General features: G+C 45.3%; 1 protein-coding gene across 1 annotated transcript in view; it reads right to left on the minus strand.

The window, feature by feature from the left end:
• HBS1L (HBS1 like translational GTPase) overlaps positions 1 to 23864 on the minus strand; it is a 1647668-nt gene that overhangs the window by 107230 nt on the left and 1516574 nt on the right. Inside the window, exon 15 of the mRNA XM_069606737.1 lies at positions 18103 to 18203. Within this exon, the coding sequence (XP_069462838.1) occupies positions 18103 to 18203 (101 nt within the window). The remainder of the gene's footprint in view (positions 1 to 18102; positions 18204 to 23864) is intronic.

Here is a 23864-nt window from a genome sequence, read left to right on the forward strand (position 1 = left end):
TTCTCTTGAGTTGCGCTGTCTTCTTGTGAGTCTTGTATTTTGTAGATTGTGTGTCGTCAGCGTAATTGTAGCAGGTGAGGCCATGTCTTTCGATGATTTCAATTAGCTGTGACAGGTAGATGTTGAATAGAAGTGGCAAGAAGGATGATCCTTGTGGGACTCTGCATGATGATTCTCAGGGGCTTGATTTGTAAGCTTTCATCCATACTGTTTCTGTTCTATTCGTTAGGAAGCATCTGACCCAAAGTAAGGCGCTGTCGGTGATTCCAAATTCTTCCAGTCTCATTATGAGGATGATCATCTCGGATTGAGAGCCCCGCTCCTGGTTCCATGATGCCGCGAAGTGCAGCTGTATCCTCCTCATCCTGAGTCTCGTGTGGGGGACGGCTAATAGGACTGCTGCCAAGAGACCCAGGAGGTGCTGGTACCACCAGAACGAGGTCACCTCTCTGCTGAGGAAGTGAGTACTGGCCCTCTTGATGGCTGTGATCTTGTCCTCCGATGGAAACACCTTCTCGGAGCACGTGTCCCAGATGAGGCCCAAAAATGTCAGAGTCTGCGTGGGTTGCAGCTGCGACTTCTTGAGAAGGAGTGAAAAGCCCAGATTGTGCAGTGTGTTCATAAGAGCCTGGGAAGTGTGGTGAACTGCTTCCGGCGATGTAGCCCTGATGAACCTGCCGTCGAGGTATGGGTAGATGTGAAGGCCCTGAGGAGGGCAGCACAGTATTCATGAGTCTGGTAAAGACCCTGGGGGCCAAGTTGAGGCCAAAAGGAAGGACCTTGTATTGGAAATGGTAGCCCATGATCCTGAACCGTAGGAAAGAACGATGGAGCTGCCATATCAGACGTGTAGATACATGTCCTTCAGATCCAGGGAACACATCCAGTCTCCCTTGCACAATGTCTCAGCTATAAAAGCTGGCGTAACTATCTTTTATTTTTGTAGAGGTTAGGAGAGGTTGAGGGTGGAAATGTCCAGCACAACTCTCAGGCCCGCCTGGTTCTTTTTCTGAATGGTGAAAATTCTGAAGTAGAAGCCCAAGCCTCGCTGGGAGGCTGGGACTTCCTCCACGGCCTGGCTCTCTACGAACAGAAGAGTTGCTGTCCCAACTTGAGGGAGTGGAGAGGAGGAGGGAGGAGAGGCTGGGATGGGTAGGCGGTACCCTGTGGATACTACGAAGAGGATCCAGGGGTCCGCGAAATTCTGGCGCAGAAATGTGCATGGAGAGCAAGCCTGCTCCCCACTGGAGACAAGTGGACCAAGATGGGCGTGTCCTGCCTTCTTTCCCTCAGAGGCTATTGCGGAGGAGTGGGACTGGAAAACGGCCTTCCTCCTCCCACCCCCTTTTTGTTTCTTGCGCCGATGTGGAGTCAGGGATCAGTCTGGCTGCCTGGACCTCCGTTCTTGGAAGCCGCCGAACCCTCCGTATGTACGCCCTTTGTCGGAGCGCTGCTGTGACTGGGTGTACGATTTGGGCGTGTTCTTTGTCAGGTTGGATTCAGACTTGGCCGTTTGTGAGCTGTTTTTCTTTTTGTCCAGCTCCTCGTTCGTGGTGGAGTGGAAGAGGTCACTCCCCTCCAACAGCAGGTCTAATATGCGTTCCTGGACGCCCGGGTTAAATTTAGTTGCACGGAGCTAGGCTGTTCTTTTCATGTCCGTGGCGATGCAGATGGCCTGGCCAGAGGTGTCAATGTGGGCCCCGGTGGACTCTATGATGTCCTGCACCACTGGGTTGGCCTCAGCCAGTCCCGCCTTGAAACGGGATTGGCTCTGCGTAGGAAGCTCTGGGTGGAAATCAGCAATTTCCTGCCACAACCTCTGGTTAGCGGCCGCCAGCATGGCGTTAGCCTGACAAAGATTCAAGGATGCGTGGGAATAGAGTTTCTTCCCGTATGCCTCCAAGATCTTCTCCTCCTTGCCTAGCAGTGCCGCAGAGGAGGAGGATGAGGACAACTGAGACTTGGAGTATAGTGATGCTGCAGTGATAACCGAGGAGTGTGGCTGAGGATGGGCTGATAGCAAGAGTGCTTCCCCCGCCATCTGCCTGTACTTGGCGTCCAGGCGTCAATTGACCGGCTGGACAGAGTGGGGCTTGATCCAACCCTTCTTGGGCAGGGCGACTAATTCAGTCTGCAGTGGAATTCCCGTTTTAGCAGAGAGGCGTCGCGTGAGGACCCCCTCTGCTGGTTGCTCGACCTTGGTTTGAGGGAGGCCCAGGTACTCACCCAGCCCTGCAAGATGTTCATGGAAGGACTTGGCTGATGATGGCGTGTCGGTGTCCTCCTCATCGTCCGTGTCCGCCTGGGGGTCAGGAGGATCCTGCACCGGTGGAGAAGTGGTGGGAGCCGGAGGCTGGGGTACTGGGACTGGAGCCGGAGGCTGTGGCGGAGGCTGTTATGGAACCGCCTGAGGAATCGGTTGGGGGGCCGGAGCCGGAGGCAAAGGCTGCGTCGGGGGCGCCGGCGGAGGAGCCTGAGGTGCTGGAAGCATTGGCGGGAGCACCTCCCTGATGATCACCCCCATCCGAGGGGGCTTCATGAGTCCGAGGAACCTCTCAAAGAACCTGTCCTCACAGGCTGGAGGGGTGGTAGGGGATATAGACGGAGTAACGGAATGCTCCTGGAGGCGCCGAATACCCTGCCCATATGGAAGTAGCGGAAACCTGCCCTGCGCAAATGTAGGATAGGCTGTAGGACACGTACCTGGTTGCCACCAGTCCCACCTTGACACTCGTTCTTTGCCGAATTCCAGTTCCTGGTGCGGCGTCGGACAGGTGCTGATGTCTGGCAGGGCGGCCATCTTGTCTAGCTGCCTGGAGCGATGTTTGACAAAGTCCTTCAGGTCTTCTGGAGGCGATTTCTGGAAGAGCTCCCTCCACCTGGCTAGCCTGTTTTTCAGAGACCTCGGTGAGAGGGCGTTGCACGCTGTACAAGCTTGTCAACTATGGTCTGGGCCAAGGAAAGGTAGGCAGAGGGCGTGGGGGTCTGAAGTTGGGAAGAGCCCGTCGCAGGATGGACACCTGTTGAACCCTATGGAAGTCGACATGCGCCGGGGAGGACGCCTGAGGACCGAGTACCTGTATGATAAAAAGACAAAAAAGACAGAAGAAGTTTCCACGCATGGAATGAAATGGCTGAAGCCAAACCCAGGAACGCTGGTGAATTCGGCCCGTTTCCGTCGACGCAGAAAAGGGGACCGAGGTGTGGCACCGGAAGGGCGGAGTCAGGGCAACGCATGCTCCCAAGGCTGCACCCCCACGTGCCTCTAAATTTAAAGGAGAAGAAGGTTTTTTCTGGTGAAAAAGGTTCTGTCGCCCGTCCTTTGGAAGGGACACCCAGGCAGTTTGGAGGAAAGGGGATGGGACGTAAGAGTACATTAAACAAAGCCATGGAAAGGGAGGCCCCCTGCGGAATTCCACAGTCAGTACATTCTGGTTCCGAGCTTTCCTCCACCCCAGTGGATTCTAGACATCCTATTTCCAAGGAATTAATCCATAATTTAATTGCTGCTTCTGAGCAGTGCCCTACCTCTACAAGCCTTTTTATTAAAAGATCATGGTTCACTAAATCAAAGGCTGCTGATAAATCCAAAAGCATCAGCAGCCCCGATTTTCTCTTATCTATGATAGCCAGCATCCCTGTCTGAAGATCTATTAAGGCACTTTCAGTGCCATGATAGGCTCTGAACCCCGACTGTTTTTGATGAAGCACCCTGTTGGATTCTAAGTGCTCTTGTAGCTGCATGGCTGCCCCCTTTTATCTATAATATTGAGCAAAAATTATACATTTGTGATGGGTCTCAAATTATTATAGCTTCTGCAATCTTGTCCTTGTTTCTTAGGCAGCGAGGTAACCATCACCCTTTTACAGCAGTCAGGAACTTCTTAATGTTCAAAGGATGCATTAGTAAATCGCACCAAGAAAGGTGCAAAAATCTCACACTTTACTGGAAAGACGTCTCCTGAACACGTTGTAGGTCTCATAGTCTTAAGTGTGAGGGTCATACTAGATATGTCTACTTTCTGAAACGTGAAAACGGATCTGGCACTATTCTAAGTTCCTCCTTTTGGGGTTCCTTATGTTTCCTCTCTATTTTTGTGCGGCTTTCTGCTATTTTAGCCTGAGCTAGCTGTATTTTATTGGCAAAAGCTTTTTGGACTGCAGTGCAGTCTTCTTTAGTAGGAACAAAAGGGTTTAATTGGACCTTAGGTTTATCCAGTTCTTTGAATATTTCAAAAAGTTTTTTGTACTATTGTTTGAATTCGCTATCTGAGTCTTATAGTAGTTTCGCTTGGCCTCACAAATTTCCTTTCTATAAAGCTTATCCAATGCTCTGCAGGAGGCTTTGTTTTCAGAGGTAGGATTTTTCACCCATATCCTTTGAACTCTTCGTTTTTCCTATTTACATGTCATAAGAGTTGGTGAGAACCATTTTTGATTATTTGTGTGTTCTTTGAGCGTTTTATTCGACTTTGGGGCTATACTATCTAATAACTCAGTCAAGGCCAAGTTATATTTAGACGCTAAAGAATTTGGTGTTTCATCATTAGATGTAGATGTCATTAGTGTCCTCATACAACATTCCAGATAATTATTCCCTAATTTTTTTTAAGGTTTCTACTCACTACACTTTTTTGTACATTCTGTTTCGATGTAAGTACGGACAGAAATACACATTCCAAGCATAGAGTGTATAGTGTTTGGGTGGTCTGTTTGAGGAAGTAAAAGCGGGTGGTTAGTGCATTGGCTACTCGCTAAATTCTTCGGCATGGCTAATCTACAAAATCCTATCTGTTGTGACACATGACTAATCTCCACAATTCCATCTAGGTGTGACGCATGGCTAAACTTCACAATTTCATCTGAAAGTGACATGGCTAAATTTCACAATTCAATATCAGGAACATGTGAAACAAAATTGCGGTTGTCAGAGCCCTAGCTGCACCAGACAAAAGAGAAACTAATCCTGATTAAGATCAGAGCAGCAATTGCAGAGTGTATAGCATAGAACCCGGTGCTACAAAAATTAGAGCATACACATACAATCACCTGTATTGCAAGCACTCCGAAAAGCACATTTATTGTGAGATTAACATAAAATCAGTCCAATTCCTCATACTTTGACTTATGTTGAAGTAAAATGATGTCCCTTAATACTTTAATTAATCCTGTGGAGTCATCACTGATTCCCCGGCAAAGATCTTTTCCCATGTGGCCAGAGGACGGCAGCCGCTACCTGATCATGAGGGTGGTACTATAAGGGAGGATCACGTGGGAGGAGACAGCTATCTGGAGAAGGTGGTGATCCCACCAGGAGGGACGCAGTATTCTTCCCTTCCTAGAGAAGACTTCATCATTCCTAAATTCCTGATGGCTTGTTGACATACAAATCCCTCCTTTTGTAAAACGCAGAAACCCATTCCTGCAAATCACTCTAGATAAAATACCATTCATGCCTCACACACACACAACACACCCCTAACATCTCCTGTTTCTAATGTTTTTCCAAGTAAAAGTCCTAACAATATCACGTTAGGAATCCTAGAAATTCCATGGACCTCAACTCCCATTAAAGCCTCAAGTACTGAGACGAGGAAGAGTAAGACATTTTTGGAAGCAGAATGAAAGAAACAAGAATATGTTGAATATGTGGACTAGTTGCTTGGGTGAATCACGGATGCGTGGGACATTTCCAAGATGGTATCCACACTCGAGAGGCAGGCGGAGCCAGAGAAGGAAGCAGTACAGTAAAGGATCGTACTGGCAGAGATCTAGAAACCAGGCCCTTCCAGGTAGCAGCTCGCAACTGGGAGAGCTACCTACTGGCGTGGCCCGAGGCCAGGAGAGATGCCGTGGGCACCGTTGGAGGACTGTCAGGGGTACCGAGAGCAGCTGCAGAGCTACCGGATATACAGGCGTGCCAAGAAGCAGCAGTCTTCGTGCCGGTCGCGGAGAGAAGCCGTTGGGGGAGTGCAGAGCTGCTGCGAAAGCTGAAGGAAAGTCTGCAGTGTGAAGAAGGCCGCCCCAGAGTGGAAGCTTTCTCGTAGCGACATGCTACGGGTCGAGAACGCTGCAAGATACTGGTGAGTCTGTCCACAGCCATCCAGGAATCTGGAGGGTATTGACAGGCATGTAAGCAAATAAATGCAATACGAATATTTGAATACCAACCAAATAAAGCCTAAAGACAGAACTTGAACAAGTCCCTATGTGTGAAATGTCAATGTGGGGAAAGTTGGAGCAAGTGTTACCCTAAGCAAATAAACACTAAAGAAATAAATACAGCTGCAGAACTTGAACAAGTGTCCATGTATGAGATGCCAATGTGGGGAAAGTTGGAGCAAGTAATACCTCAAGCAAGGATAGGTCCTTAGAGAAGGCTAAGGAGGTGACCCGACTGTAGCAAGAATGTAGCGAACACTGGAACAGACTAAACAACCTAAACTACAGAAAATATGTGGAGACACATCATGCAAAAGGGGACAAGCCCGGGCGGCTGTTAGCCTGGCTTTATAGGAATGAGAATAAATGAGAGACAATTAGAGCGATTGTGGGAAGGGAGGGTGAACAGTTTGAGACGCAAGAGGGGGTAAATAAATGTTTTATGATTATAAGCAGGCAACTGTATGATGAAACCCCAGAATGTGACATGGTAGAGATTGAGGAAGCGCTGTTAGAAATTAGCCTCCCCAGGCTAAACAGGGAAGAGAGAGACAGACTGGAAGGCCCCATCACTGTTGAAGAACTAGAGTATGTGATAAAAGAGCTACCCACAGGCAAGGTCCCGGGGCGGATGGGCTTCCAGGCAAATTCTACAAAGAATATATAGCAGAAGTACTTGCCCCATTGTCAGCAATGCTGAACGAAGCGCTGAACACGGGCAAGCTGCTAGGCCAAACAAGCCGGCTATGGTTTGTGGCTTATGGTTACTGAATCAGGACAGGAAGATTCTTACTGCTTTAATGGCAAATAGGCTTAGACCAGTCATTGCCAAACTTATACATCCAGATCAAACGGGATATGTCCCACACAGAACAAATAACTTGAGAAGATTACACCAAATAATAGACTGCACTCATGGGGATATGCAACAGTTAGCAATGGTGTCGCCCGATGCGGTTAAGGAATTTGACTCTGTCAGATGGCCTTGGCTATTAGCAGTGCTAGAGAGGTTCGGTATCGGATCCACGTACATCAACTGGGTGCGGTTGCTGTATAATGAACCGATAGCGAGGGTCAAGACAGGCACAATTATCTCAGAACAGTGGCAGCTAAGAAAGGGCACGAGGAGGGCTGCCTGTGGTCTCTGATGCTGTTCATTTTAGCATTAGAGCCATTAGCGGTCTAGCTAAGGGAAGAATACGGGGAAGCTGGGTAATCATACCGGGAGGGTGCCATTTGATTTCTCTGTGCGTGGATGACCTGCTCCTGCAGCACCCAGAGCCGTACTTGCACTATATCCTTGATGTGATGGAGCGCTATGCAGCCTTATCAGGTAGAACAATTAACCCACAGAAGTCCAGTCTGTTCCCCTGGGGGGGGGCGGGGGGAGAGGGGTTATGCTGGGAAGCCCTTGCACACATTGCCGGTGCTACCAATTAAATGGGAGGTAGACTCAGTCAGGTACTTGGGGGTGGACATTTATCATTATCCTAAGACAGAATACACACAAAACATGGTGAGAGCAGTAGACAATATTGAGAACTCCATGTCCCTTTGGGCCAGATTGCCGCTGTACATGATGGAGAGCGGCATTACTGAAGATGGTGGTGTTGCGGAGGCTCCTTCATTACTTTGCAAATGTTTCGTTCGCAATACCGAAACCGTTTTTCAAAAGGCTGAATAGTATATATAGGAGCTTTCTATGGCACAACTCGAGGTGTAAGGTGGCACTGAGGAAGCTTCAGAACTCGTATGAACAGGGGGGAATAAAGGTGCCTAATTTCGAAATGTGTTTTGTGGTTAGCCAGCTGCAATTTGTGGACAAATGACTGTCGGATGAGCAAACACCGGAATCACAGTTACTGCAGGCGGTCAGTGCTCTATTTTTTCTTGAAGACGTCATATGGATACATGACCCTCGTGCAACCCGCTCACACTGGCTGCTGAGGCTGGGGTGTGTAATGTGGCATAGGGCTTGCCAGTTATGGGGGACCACTACACCGTATTCCCCGCAGATCCCGTTGGTGGCGCTGGAGAGTGAGGATGAGCAATTGCGATTAAACGTGAGGAAGTACTGGGAACCGAACAGAGTGGCGACGGTGGGAGATGTATTAAAGGAAGGGTTACCCAGGGAGTTCGGGGAATTGACAACGGACACTGAGATAAACCGGGGACAGTGTGTCACGTATTTCTGCATTTTAAGGAATTTTAGGCGCAGGTGGCTAGAGGCCTTGGCACCCTTGCAGATAGACGAGACGATAGAAACATTTTACGATGTAAGGAGGTCATGATGTCTCGAGGATATATGAGCTATTGATGTCCAAAATGGGAGATGCGTTACGGCAGACGAGGCAAAGGTGGGAGGCAGACTTGCAGGGACCAATGAAAGAGGCAATGTGGATTAGAGCTATGGCGTACCATAAAAAGGTTTCTAGAAATGCACGTTTAGAACTGATTCAATTATACGTGAACCATAGAGCATATCTGATCCAGAATAGCTAAGTTCAGACAGACAGCAGTACAATCATGCTCGAAGTGCAGAGAGATCAACGCAGATCTGGTTCACATGTTCTGGGCCTGCACAGAGAATAGAATGTTCTGGGGGGAGATAGCCCAATGGTTAGCTCGGGTAGATATCACTCTGGATGTTGGATCCCCCCTGGCTTGTCTACAGGGGGGGCTTAGCAAGCCCCAAAAAAGCAAGGCGTGTGAGTAAGCTTAAGGACTTGGCATATATACTGGCGAAACGCAGGATAGCGATGGGATGGAAAGCGCATACGAGGCCAGTGGTGTAGGTGTGGTGGATGGATCTGCTGAAGTGGGCAAATGCAGAGACTGATATGGCAAGAAGCAGGGGGGTGGCACATGGAACAAAGCGATGGGGAAGTGGAGGCGGGGAGGAAGTTGATAGCGGAGATGGCCACTCATGACCAGGGTGCTATAGAATTGGAGGAAATACAGGAGGAGACTAACATAACCATGGTCGCTACTGAATAAATGGGGGAGGCAGTGGAACTATGAAGTGCAATGTAGTCCGGGGTTGGGGGGGCGTGCAGGAGCAGACGATCAAGACTGTATGAGACATATGATACCCGTTTATGTAAGTCTGCAAATTATTGTATGAATAAAAGAATACACATTGTTTTAAAAACAAAACTAATAACTCAAGCAAATATAGAAACAGTGAAGTAATGGGCAACTGTGCTATACTAAAGAACAGGTAAACAGAGAAGAAGTTCTGGTGAAAGGAATTACATCAGGCAGTGAACATTTGAGGGGATCTGCAACACCCCTGGGGGAATTCCTGGCAGGGGAGTATACCAGACCCTCCACCCAAAATATATGGAAGTTATAAGACAATGTATGAAAAATACCTGATGGGAGAGTACACCAGGGATCTGAGGAGCGCATAAGGGGATTCCTGGCAGGAGAGTATACCAGGAGATTTATTAAAGCTGTAACAAGGAAATCTAGTGTGGAAGTTCTCATTTTAATAAGAACCTACTTTGCAAAGAAATCCAGAAAGAGCTATACATTCTGGAACATATGGTTTGCATTAGAACTTTCTGAACTGAGTATAAAGAACCAAAGGAACTGTTGTTTGAAAGAGAAACTATTGCCATCCTACCTAAATATCCATGGTAAAGGGAACCACCCACTGGAACAAGGATTTCTCCTGTGAAAAGACTTTCTGTTGGATTCCTCCATTTTTCTTTAATTATGAACACTTTTTGCCAAACATAACTTACATCTCCTTGCACCCTTAGTTGTGTATTTCTAGTGTGAGGGTCAGATTAGTATGTTCTGGACACAAGGAAAGTTTAGAAGTTTTACAATTTTCACTGACTGATTTTTAGTCTTAGTTTCCTATGTAGGGAAGCTCTCTTTAGGATAGGGATGAAGAGGCCTTCATCCAACCCTTTTTGTTTTTAATAAAGAGGTCTGATAATGAAAGTAGTACAACTTTGTGTTTGCCTCTGATTTCTGACCCCTCACGATACTTTGTTATTTTTGCTCTACCATTTGTTAAAACATGCACTTACAAACCAATTCCCGTCAAAAAATGAAAGTATGAGGAAATTGACCGATATTATGTTAATCTCACAATGAATGTGCTTTTTGGAGCACTTGCAATACGGGTGATTGTATGTTTATGCTCTAATACATTTGAAGAGAGTTCTGCAGAAGCTTAGGGAGAATAATCTTTTTGCTAAATTGGCAGAGTCAATTTGACATGGAGGTGGTTGAGTTCTTGGAATCTGTGATATCGCCTGGAGGACTGGACATATATTCCCGCAAGGTGCAGGCAGTAAGGGATTGGCCTTCTCCATTCAGTGTCCAATATTGTGCATTTTCTCTTAGGATTTGCTCATTCTTACTGGCGGTTCATTAAAGATTTCTCCCAAAAGATTACTAGACTTCTGGGAAAGTGGGGGATTTTTTTGTGGGATAGAAGAAACCGAGTCTGCTGTCCAACTACTGAAAGAAAGTAGACAGGGTCATTGAGCAAGTACGTATGAATTCTGTTACAGTGACAAGCTTACTTTTAATGGCTGGAGGCAGTGATACCTTTTAATAATTTGGTGCACCTTTACTGCGGGCGGTAATCACAGCTGCAGTAAAGGCACCTACGGGTGCTAATTTTACCAAAATGGCCCGTCTTCTTTTTCTGCCATTTTAGTGTTTCTTGTCATTTCTTGTTCCTTCCCCTGACATCCAGGGCAAGAAATTCCTTTGTTTGAGTTTTGTCTTTGGCGGGAGTCCCATGGACACCCCCGCCCAGGCTCCAGTCAGTCTGTAAGCACAGGAAGTGGGGGAGGAGTCCAAAACTCCCTCATCCTTTGTCTTACGTCTTCCTTCAACTGGGACAAATCCCAGTGGGGGGGCTGGCTGTCCTGATTGGACAACCAGACGCCCCTTTCTTGTAAAATGCTGGGAGAAAATGCAGAGGTTGTGCTGTAGTTCCTGATAAATACTGGAAACCTGGAAGCTGAAGTCATGTTGACCACTGGAACAGAAAACCGTAGAGGATGACTTAGGAAAAGCGGCGGGAATGATTTCCAGCAACCGGAGAGACTGCTGTGTAACTGGAGCCTGCTGCAGCCCTTCCTTCCAATCGACCTGGGGTCTCCGTAAACGGCGACTCGGACCCAGAGCCTGGTGAGACCCACTAGCCTCTGGAAGACCTGCATTTTGAGCCATCCCACGGGTTGCTGCGACCTTGCGTTCTTGCAATACCCCAATACCCTGGGACCTCCAGCTACTGTGCGGTGCACGGTCTTCCGAATCTCGCTGAAACTTAGTGGGCATCCTGGTGTATCTCCAGAGACATGAATCGAGTCCGAAAAGTCCCCTCACAAGAGTGCTGGATCTTTCAAACGACGAGAATTCAACCGTGATTTTCTGTCTTCTTCTGTGCTCCTTGAAAGGCGCCAAACACGCAGAACCGCATTCAGCCGCGAGAGAAATCTTGCCTAGAGCCTTCTTCATCGATCCCTGCTGCAAAGTCCCTTCTGAGGTCTTGTGTTCAGTCTCCAGGACAATGAATCCACTGACCGGGTATTTGGCTGCAGTCCCTGAAGTTCTCCTGCTGCAATCTCATATTCATTGCTGAGGTACTGTGTTGGCTTGGGTATATCCTTACCTTAAGCCTGTTGGGATTTCTGTGTAGTCCTGGGGTGTTTTCTGTGATTGGGAGGTCCCTCGTCCAGTGCACCCAGTCACACTGCTAGAATCCTGCTGGGGTGTCTTCTGTGAAGCCCGTGAACCCTCTTCTAACCCTAGAAGTAAAGTACTCACCTGTTTGCCCAGTTTTCCTAAGGAATTCTGACTTTTGCTACTAAAGAACTTATTCTAACACTGCCTGTTGGTCACTAGTCCTAGTGACCCCCTTTCTGCCACTGAGAACACTCATGCTCTAAGAACAAGGGAAAGACTTTGAAGGGATTGGGACTTCTGCCTAGAAAAGAAATCAAGTGTTTTACTTACTTGTAAAGAGTTGGTTGGTAACTGTAATTCTAAGAGCGAACAGTTACAAAAGTTCTTACTGATCTTGAATGTGTGATGCACTATTCTTAAAAGTATGGTTAACATCTTTTCTTCCTTAGCCACTGTTTTGCCAGTCTAAAAGAAAGATGTAAAGGTATTTTACTCTCCTGTGATTAGGTTGTGCCTCTTTACAAAAGTAATGTGTTGGTTTCACCAGATTATTCCTGTAGGGTAATTGAATGAGTGTCCTCCAACTGTTGGTATCTCCAGGTTAGTACTGTTAGGATAACTGTATGAATGTCCCCCAACTGGGCCTTGCCTCCCCTAACTTGCTGCTAGCCTGTCCTTAATAAGTCTACATTAGGTTGTTACCTACCTAGAATAACTATTCAGTAAAGTGTGACATTGGGGTCTACTTTCCCCTTCATTGTGAAGTTAAAGTATGTGGGGTTTACTTACCTTTTGTTAGCTGTGTGCCATCCAAAACAAGTAACCAGAGTTATTGCTTACCTCAGAGTCTGGGGTTCCCTGATTTCCAAAGCATCTGTAATTATATATTACTTCCTTAGTTTTCTACTGCACCTAGAATAAGTGTTTCACTATTCACCAAAAAAGTATACTGTCCAGTTGACCGTTTATGTGATTTGTTCCAAGAGTCACTGTACAACTGGAAGGGCCTACTGCCCTTGTATTAACAAAAGTAATCTGAAAGTAACCATTGGTCTTTTTACTCCCAAAGAATAGGCTTGACCTATACTAAATGTGTATAACAAGGTTTTGACTTCCCTAGAACTACTTTTAGGTGTTCCAAATAAGGTTTATACTTGGGTCTGTGTACTTTCAAGTATAGTGTTGTGTTTTATATTGTGATTTCATATAATGTGTTAGTACTTACTTAACCCCTAGATTTATCTGGGCCTACCTGTATTTAAATACATCCTTTATTCTTACAATACATAGTGTTTCAGTGTTTCTTTGGATCATTTGTATTACAATTTAACTTGTACTGTATCTACTGCTCTCTCTCCCTCCTAAAATAAGCCTGGCTGCTCTGCCTACGCTACCCTGAACTCAGGTGGTACAGCCTTATACTAAGAGTGGATTCTTGTACTGCCTCAGTTGAATGGTTTTACTAGGCCCTTAGTTGGACTTCAGAAAAACTGTCCTAACACACTCCTATCAAGTTGATGTTTACAAAAGATGCTGCTCATTGTAGCATCACTCAAAAATTGTAGGTTAAGCCTGCAAGTCTTGCCTATATGTTCCCTCTGTTGTTGTTTTTTAACACTTGGGCCTGAGATTACATGAACCGCAGGGTCCTTGGCATGTTCAAATCCACATCACAAGCCCAACATGGAGCTGAAAGTTCACTTTGATGAATATATGACGCTAGCAACTGTCCATAGCCCACTTAGACTAATACAGTCTGTACGATAGGGAGAGTGGAAGATAGCACTTGGGGAAAATATGAAAACAAATCACAGGGAAGGCACTGCAGCAAAACCGAAACCCTGGAAGCCAAAGGAACACAGTTTATATTAAAAGGGCAGTTAACTTCCCTCTCCAGCCACCAAGTGGTTCCCTAATAATGATAGTTCTTCATACAAAACTCTGAGATCATGGACACCTCCTCCTGGCGGCCCCCAGTCTGGTAGTGAAATTTGGAGACTATAGAAAAAAAACTACCAATGGGAAGAGGAAAACGTAGTGACACCAGACTATAAAATGAAGAGTACTAAGTGCACTAGAAGGAAAGACAGGGAACAGGTAAAGGCTGGATTCAGAACAAAGGGAGAAGACCAGGAGCAGTGGGAGGTAAGCTGGATAGTCACTGTATACCTATAAGAGGAGGAGCCCCATTCTTGAGTGGTCTGATAGGATTCTGAAGCTGGGGATGACGGGACCGAGGTCAGCGACTGGAGCACTCCAACTGGAACAGTGGAGCGCTGAATATGAAACCACTCCACTCCAGATAACACTGTGTTACAGCGGGAGCCACAGAATATGAAGGACCAAAAGTGTGGGGCACATGTTGGATACAGAGCTGGGCAAAGCCCCAGATGAAGGGTTGTGGGGGCCAGAGATCGGGGTGAATGGCCAAAGGGTGAGAGGTTGGAAAGCTTAATGTCCCCAAAGAAAAGGCAGAAACTGAGGAGGAGTGACAAAGCGGCAAGCTCAAGTAACAGGGTCCCAGGGACTGAGAAGCCAAGAAAAAAAGTCCTTCAATAAAAATCCTTGAAAGGGGAATTTTCACTGGAAACACACCAGCTAAGTCATGAAACAAGAACCATTGTCTTGCAACCAGCTTGTTGGTGGCTCTGCTTATAAAGGAACCTTCAGCTTGACATACAAGTGCTTCCTGTTTGTAAGTCTACTTAACGATTGCATTGTCCCCGAGGGCATATCTGGGAAGGAAGTCTCCCGCTTGTTGTGGGTTGTGAATAGATAAGTTTCCCTGGTCTTCTACAGCTCCCCATTCTTCTCCATTTATCATAATTGCTCCAAGGTCTCTGCCTATTTCCCATATTCCTAACACTATCTCGCACAACACAGGACAGTTTAGTTCATACAAAGAGCAATCAGGAGTCTCTTCAATGCACTCATGGCCATGGTTTTCATAGCCTCTCGGTTTTGGATGCAGGCCAACTCCAGACTATCAATCTGCATGGCCTTGCCTGAGTTTTTTTTGTTTTTTTGTTTATTGGGTATTTATAATGCACCTATACACAAGGTGTTTCAAGGCACAACAAGACGGGGGGGGGGGGCAGCGATAAACAAAAACGATCCTACTAGGCCTTGTGACATTCAGATCATGCAAGTGCAGTAAAAGGAAGTGTGGGGGGGATTGGGGAGGGGGAAGTGTCGGTCAGGACGGAAGGGCCCGTGGGTTTAAGCGCCAGGGGAGGACCAGTGGACAGTGCCAGGGGAAAGCAGAGAGTGTAGGGGGAAGAAGGTCGACATGGTGCTGGCCCAGCCAGGCTAGTGCCCGGGGAGGGACCCCGGAAGGGCAAGTGCAGGTTGTGGGGGTCCTGGGGGGGCATCAGGGGAGACCAAGTGCAGGGATAGACTGGTCGAGGAGGGTCTAAGGCCTGTAAGAATCTGAAGGAACCAGGCAGCCGGTCAAAGAGGCAGAGGGGGAGATTAGCAGGGGAGGGGGGAGAGGGAAGGCGGAAGAGAAAAGGAGGGTCTTAAGAAGCTGCCGAAACTTAAGTAGATCTAGCTCAAGTATGAGGAGACCATTCTAAAGGGAAGCACCTACGGAGGAGAGAGATCTACCCCCCCCACTCTCTGCTTGGAAAAGCGTCTGATCTGCAGAGAGTTGGAGCCAGAAGACTGAAGGGTTCTAGCAGGCAGGTATTTAAGGAGAGAGATAGTTGGATATAGATGGGTCCCAGGCCGCAGAAAGTCTAATGGATGATGCAGAGGGTCTTGAACTTGATCCTCGCAGCAATCGGGAACCAGTGGGTTGCTTAATTGTTAATGTCCATATAAATCAAGGTTATGGGGAAGCTTAATAACAAACTGTATTTAATAGCCCTGTGCCAGCATTCCAGGGTGCGATCTACTAAGTGTTTAGGTTCATTTTTACAATAACCTTCCTATACACATTATAGTGATCTATAGACATGCTTCCTCAGACATTGATCGAACTTCCATATTTCCGAGACCATAGTTCTTGTTTTACAAATTCTCAACCACACTCTGATTTTTGGCAATTTTAAGTTGGCTTTGAACAATCTTTCAGACTTCATAGCAGGAACATTTTGGAATGCTTCCTGCACCTTGGTTTTTCGCAGATAGTCAGGTCTCCATTCCATGTGAAAGGCTGCATTTTAGATTGGATACTTTCTCACAATGTAAATCCTTGTCATACCTAGTGTTTTCCATTGGCCTCGACTGATGAAAGAGCTATCTTTTTTACAATGGCCTTGGTTTAATTCCCCTTAATGGACATAGAGACAGATAAAACGATATGTAGTGATAAATGTTGGGTATACCTTGAGTAAAGGTCCCATTCAGGGGTATCAAATATAGCATCATACTATATCGAACCTCCCCCAACCCCATCCCCCGAACAAATGGACAAATACCACTGTTCGGAGTGATGAGTGTAGCCTGAAAGATGGGAGAACTCAGTGCTGTATTGTGAAGAATGCACTTTGTCACACCTCTCAGGGGAACAGAATGAAGGCTGAAACAGGCCCCCTGCATTAACAGAACCGAGGCGCATTACACTGAAACAAATTTGTATCATGAGCACAGCAGAGAATACTAAAGCATGAACTAGCAATTAACAATGTGATAATAGGAGGGTTGAAATTACAAAGGCTGTAGTGGCCACTGATAGAGAAGGGAAGATACAGAATGAATTATCAGTAGAGGGGTGCAAGCCCCCCAATCCACCCATCTCTGCAGGGTCGGGTATCTGGAGGGCAGTCGCTGGAAGAATCCTAGAACATCACCAAAAGTAGCGCGTCTTTTGGTACAATGCAGAGTCTCTCTAGGAAAAGCGTGGCATATTACAGGGCTCACTCAGGAAGTTCTGACTTGACTGAGATGAAGTTGCAACGGGCTGCTTGAACAGATGCAGTGAAGTCTGTGTAAATGGAAAGCTTTGAAATTGCCATGTGTCAACATTCGCTCACAGTATCACTACATATTATTCCCACCAAACATATCGCCGTATATATGGTCGTCTGGAACGGCCATAGGCGATATTTTTGAGGGGGATAATTTTGGGGTTTCTAGGTGCCAGGGTTGCGGGGGTGTCCCCCGCAGGTTCCATGCCTTAATATCGCCGCTGAAATATGGCAATATTTTTGTATGCCGATATTTTTGCGGGGATATGAACACATGGAACACGCTCAACAGCCCTGTGACGGGTCAGATGACGCTCCCGGTAGCTCAAGAGGCACCCAATGACTGGACGCGGAGCCTGATCTGTTTAACCCATTGTTGGATGACTCATTGTAAGTCCTTTGGTCAGATGATTGCAACATGTGCATTTCAGACACGGAAAGATGCCTTTTTTGGGTGTCTGTAAAAACTGTTATTCTTCTTATAGAGATATAAGATCTGCTTGAGTAAGCAGGTCTAAAACGGTTTGTACGTTTATGACAAAATATCAGTTCAATTATCATTTTGCTCAACGCTGGATCGGATTTCAGTATAGAACAATTATTCGTAGTACGTGTCAATGCCCATGGCAAAAGGCCCATGTATCAATGGATCATTCATTTGCACTGGCCACAATTTGGAAGAATTTAACAAATCTGATCGATTCTCTGATCCCACTTTTTGCAAGATATCGTTAAGAAATGTGTTAGTATATACCCTTTTTTTATTTTCTCAAGGGCATGTATTCTTGCAGGTGGGGGGGAAAGAGAAAGCCTTCATTTTATGTCATGCCCTGCTCAGCCTCCCAAAAACATGGAACTTTCCCTGAAGTGCTAAGATAGGTGTAAAACCATGTGTATTACATTGACATCTATTGTAGCACTACAGTTGATTGGAAAATTACCCAAATATGTGCATGCAGCCCTTTTTGTGCTACTTTTTCACATGCCTGTGTGCCTCGCAACTGTTCCTTTACCGGATTCCTGTTAAAAACAAGCATTGGCAAAACAAACAGTTGTGGTACTTCAACAGGCATTAGAAAGGGATTTGTCAGGCATTGCCAACAAATTCTCAAGTAGTCACACCATTTGCCAGCTGTTACCATCCTAGGGCCAGGTAGTACAATGATGAATTGGTAGGGAAATGCCACCAACTCCATGCCTTCACCAAAGCCAAAAATCGCTTTGCCATCACTTGTTTTTATGTGATTGGATTTTCTAAAACATGTGCACCAAATGATATGCTAAGCATTATTTAGGTTGCCATTAACACAAACTGTATACACATTCAGGCTTACTATTCACGTTTAATGTTTAACTGAATGAAAATACTTACTTTGGCTTTTTCTTCACCACCTCACCGGAACTCTTGTGTAATACACTGACTAATTTTGTAATAGTGGCAGGTTCACTTATAGTCTGATAGTGTAAAAGCACCTGCAAAAACAGGAAATGTTACATTAATTGTTTTCCTGTAAACTAAACTGAGGAATCAGTACAATTCTTCATGCAAAATTTAATGTAGAGTTAAACAACATTTATTTTTTCGGTTAATGCTGGCTTTTTGAGGGAAAGTATTGATAAAAAACATGCAATACAAATTCTATCTTGGTCGTGGCCGCAACAACCTGCTTTTCAGTCAATACAGTCAATGCATCTTCACAAATAATTGTATTATTTATAATGTGACATTTAGGAGTGTAGGCAATGGGATATCTGTTTTAGCTGTATTCAACTCACTTCCTGATAGTACTCAGGTATAGTACTGTTTCCAATTCATATTATATGCATAAGATTATACGTCCACATCATTGCACATTCTCTCGCTTAGTAATAAGGCAAGCTGCATAAGTTGCCAAACATATCTGTTGTGTTGCTATTCATCCCCAAATGCATTGTTCAGTTCTCAGCCAAGACACAACAAATTCATACTATCGACTTGATTATATAGTTTGCTTCAGCATTCAGCTACAAGTTGGCATTTTCAAAATAAATGTGTCCAAGACCTTTCAACCCCATCAGATCTCTGACAATGCCCGGATGCACTATCAGTAAACTTATTGATCTCTGACAGTGTTATATTTGACCTGTTTAACTGCTTGCCTTGCATTAGTTTGTGTTATGTGCTGGAAAAAAACTACTTTGAACAATTAACCGAATTTATTTCCATGCATATTAACGGGCCTGCAAGCTCTATATTTAGGATGAGATTCTCAAAAATGAATGCAAATAAATAAATAATTGATTTTCAAGTTTGCTGACGATGCTGCACTTTTATCTCTAACTCTAATAGCCGAAAACAGTTACTAGCCTTTGAGGATTTCTGTAATGAAAATGGGCTTATTACAAATGTACAAAAAAACAAATGTATGATTTTTAAGAAACCTAGAGCCAAAGGGAATCTGGTACTAAAGCTGAAACTCAATGACGTGCCTGTTATGCAAGTAAACAAATATGACTGCCTAGGAATCAGATTATCTGACAATTGTAAATGACCATTCCAAATTATGAAAGCCGGAGTTACTCTCTCGTTACAGCTGGGCGACTGCTAAACTTGCCCGTGATTTTGGTGACGAGCAGATAAAGTATCATTGGCGGCCTATTTCGCACAGGCCAGACAAGCACCCTTGTATGGGGAATAATTATGGGGTGGCACTAATTGTACCCAGCACACAATCAATGAAAATAAATGCGTAAAAGTCATTGTAGGCCTCCCCAGAAAAGCCCCATCCATTCCTGTATTCGTGGAAGTGGACTGGGGGAGAATTGAGTCGCTCTGCAAGACCAGACCACTACTCATTGCATTCGGGTTTGGTCCACACCTGGATTAATTCATTAGAGGCAGGCGCTGGAGGACATTCTATTCCAGGAGGGTGAGCGGTCTCCACCATGGTCATAGTATCTAAAGGAATCATTTATCAAACTAGCTCAAAGCGAATGATGGACCGAAACGCAGTACATAGACCGTGGGTACATTATGGCGGAAGAACGAAGACTCCTGCAAAGTATAGAATGCAGTGAGGTTGCCAAGAAATATTGCGACATAAAACAATCCACTGGGAATGAGAGATTTCTGGATGTGGTATCTGCCAAATTTTCGAGAGTGCTGTACATTAAATTGCGACTGGGCATTTTGCTGTTGGCCAAGCAATTACATGAGTGGAAGGGAGATGCTTCTGATAAATGACCTTTTTTGTGGGCAATGTAATTCAGAATGTCAAGCACTTTGTTAATTTGCCCGCATTACATCGATATAAGAAAAAAGTATTTTATACCGTTATTTTTTTTTTTATAAAAAGGTACGGTTTTATTAGTTTGTGACAATCTTAAAAAATTCCAGCTAGCCGCCAGAGAATCACAAAAACAATGTCAACAAAGTTATAGAAATTATTTTCTCACACTCCGCCCACCCACCTCGCCTCAGGAGTATTCCTATGAGCAATTACATAAAACAGAAAGATCCAGCTGGTGTATAAAGTTGTTTAATCGAGCAAAGCTTTCAGAATATTTCTACGAGGTTCAAGGTTCTCAGACGCATCGGACGCAAGAGCGCATTTAAGTCCTTTTGCATGTAATTCAAAAATGGCAACCAAACAGCAAGAAAGGATAGTTGATAGTCTCTAATGTTTGCAGGGAGTGTTGCCATTCCCAGTATGGTCCGGACTCTGTCAAGCCAAAAAAGCGTTGAAGGAAGCTTGGTTTCCCTCCTTAGATGAAGAATGGAAAGCTTGGCCGCTAGTAGGAGATGGGCCAGAAGTTTAAGTCCGGAAAAAGAAGTGCAAGCTTAACCTAAGGAGTCTTTAAAGCCCAGGACACACAATAGTGGTAAACTGGAGTGAAGAGTCCCAGGATGTCGTCACTGCTTCCAAAGGGGGAGCCCCTCCCCATGAGGCCAAGGTGGTGAAGCTGCAACTCAAATAGTGCACCTTGGCGTGGTACTCAGCTGGTGGATCTCATGGAGAGGAAGGGGAACCCCCATTGGGACCAGTGAGAACCATATCAGGAGAACGCAGTATCCCTGCCAATTACCTGACCCTAGAACTCTTCCCTACCATGACCTCACCTCCTCCCTTCTCCAACCCTTCCCGCACACACCATGTACTTTTGTAGTCCAGCAAAAGTAGACCGTAGTGTGAGGGGTCAGAAATGTGAGGTGGACAAGTGAGTAAAGGTTTTTCACATGATGACATTTTATAAATTTAAAAGGGTTGGATAAAGGCCTCACTATCGCTAACCTAACAAAGCTTCCCTGCCTAACAAAAAAACTAAAGGAAACACTCCAACAAAAGGAATCTGTCACTCACACTTATGCATACATTCAACACGTTGTAATTCTAAAGTTCTTCTTACTCCACAAGACTTCCACTTCGCTTTCACCAACAGTTGAACTAGACAACAAGTCTTTATCTCTTCACTTATAGCGAAGAGTCCAATACAACTTCTCCTTAGGAATCAAAACACTTTCACAATTCATCTGCATCAACAGCAATGTTATGTCAGGATGATTTCACACTGCGTCAACAACAATAGTTTTGTCAAATGATTTCACAACAGTTCACAACACACTTTTGGTGGTCTTGCCACTAACTACTACTTCTTCACAACCTTTAACCACAACACTGTACTTCAATGACTTCTTCCTGGTCTACTTACCTGCCGGGACTACCACTACACAGTCCCTATCCTGGTATACTCACCTGTCAAGACAAAAAATGCTCCTACCACTACTACAAGTACTTCTGTGGTAAAGATCTCGTCAAACCATTAAATAAAATCTTTGACTTTCAACATCATCAAAGGTTACTAATTCTTATGGGAAGACATGATACACATTGGTGCTATTTGTTCCACCCTTGTGATTGCCACATGCAATGCACGTTATGCTCCTCTCCTCCTGAATACTTCCTATCCGGAGGGCTGCTCTCCTGTCACTCTTGTTTTCCCACATTTACATCAAGTAAATGTTGACAATGGCTCTCTAGCGCACTTGGTCTTCTTTTTAGACAATACTTGTTGAGGTCTTTTCCAACTATTGCCTCTTCCTCGCTCTGGCAATAAAGGTTGTAATTAGCTTGCTTCAGTCTTGCCCTCTTAGCTTTGGCAATGCTGGTTACTGTTAACTTGTTTTCATATTGCCTTCTCTTGGCTTTGGCAATGGTTGTTATAGTTAACTTGTTTTAATAGTGCCTTTTTGCTTGGTTGTGGCAATACTATTGGCTTTCAGGATCACAATTATAACATTTCCTTTCTTATCTGTCTACAAGATTCTTATTGCGCCACTTGAACTTGTTTGTTATCAGTTCGGTACTCAAAATAAACACTAGTAGCCAGCAGGCGATTACAGAGCGTACAAGTGTTACCCAATATTGGTGAACTCACCGGTTGCTGCATACGCGTCAGCTCACTCCGCTGCCACAGTGTCTTCTGCTTCTGCTGCCATCTCCTACACGGCAAACCGCTTCGGTTTACTTCCCTCAGTCCGCACCAGCTGGGATAGGAGCGTTCCTTGCTCCAGCAGCACTTTGGTGCTCGCCTGCCACCGAAGCACACCACAAAAGGGGGAAAGGTTTTCACAACAGTGCTTCCCGCCGTGCAACCCCTTCATACAAGGCCATCAGTGGGGAGCTTTCCACAACAACGCTTCCTGCCACGCAACCTTTGCATACAATGCCATTAAAGGTAGAGACCCTCTCAGAACTGGGATCCGCACTGTAACTAGCAGAGGCCCTGGCGTCTCCTTTTCCCCTGCTTCTGCTGCCACTGCAACATAGAGTCAACCACTCCACCTCCTACTTCTTCTCATGGCCTGCACCTGAGGGGGTCTTATATACTCAAAGGACCCGCTCGGGTGTAGGTCATTAGAACCACTAGACTGCACTTTGCAGTCAAGTGCCTATGAGTCCATCCTCTACGTCCCAGTACTTTGGGCAGTGTGGGACTTGAAGTCCCCAATGTTCAAATTACCTTTTCGCTTCTGAATCCTATCTCAACTTTATTCACTTTTCTCATTAATTACTCTTTCAGAAACAGTTTTAAATGGTTTTAATGATTGGTTTGAACTTAAAGGAGAGTTAACTTGAGCAGAATTTAAGATTTTAGTGTTCTGATGTTCGCACCTATCATTTTCCTGTTGCTTATAAGAGCTTTGATTGTTATTACTGTGGGCAACTTTGTAAAGGGAAGTCTTTCTCTTGATAAGTGATGGATTCAGATTTAAGGGAGACTCAGAGTCATAAGTGTCTAGGGTATTACTGTTTACTTTCCTCTGTGGATTATGATTGTGTTTACACCCAACAAGCAGGATAGCTTTGGGAAAGTAAACTTCTGACAACAAGCCATTACGTATTCTGGTATTACAGAAATCTCTCCCTCTGAGGAAGACAAATACTGCATCTCTCCCAATGGAGTCCTCCCCTTCCCCCTGATCCCTTCTCCTCCCAGGTGATCCTCCTGGCTAATACCACCCTCAGGGTTAGGATCAGGTAGCGGCTGCCTACCCCTGGCTACGCAGGAGGAGACTCTGGGTAGGGTATTTGTGAGGACTCTGCAGGATCCATCACATACCCTTTCCCCAAAAAAAGACCTGACCTCCCGGGACAGGTTTTTTTCCGCCTTCTAAACCATCAGCCTTCCCCGCATTCATAGAAGGTTCATATGTTTTCCAATCCCACACTGGTCCTCTGGGTGTGTTTCTTCTTGTACCCAAGAGTTTTTGGGAAAATAAGAGGAATACTAAGGTCTATTGGCATTCTTTTGTAATGTTTCAAAATTTGGTAAATCTGTTCCAATAATAATTTCCTCAGGTAAACCGGGATTGATGGCAGCATTTATCCTAGTAGCTTTTCCTTGAATCCCAATAGTGACAAGGGTTCTATGATAAACTTCATCCCCATATACACATGGTACTCTGATCGGATGGATCCTTTTATAATTTTTAAGAGCAATTTATTTAGGTCGTATAGCTGTCTGTTTACTACCTCAATCGATTAACGTTTGACTGGGATTCCATTTACTAAGGCTGTATCTTGTATCATTTTCAAGAAACAAATTATTTTTTCTACTTCCTCCTGTCCTCTTCATCTTCTTCCCGGTCATCTC

Source organism: Ambystoma mexicanum, chromosome 4p, assembly GCF_040938575.1.
Source record: "Ambystoma mexicanum isolate Mex_15411 chromosome 4p, UKY_AmexF1_1, whole genome shotgun sequence".
NCBI lineage: Eukaryota > Metazoa > Chordata > Amphibia > Caudata > Ambystomatidae > Ambystoma > Ambystoma mexicanum.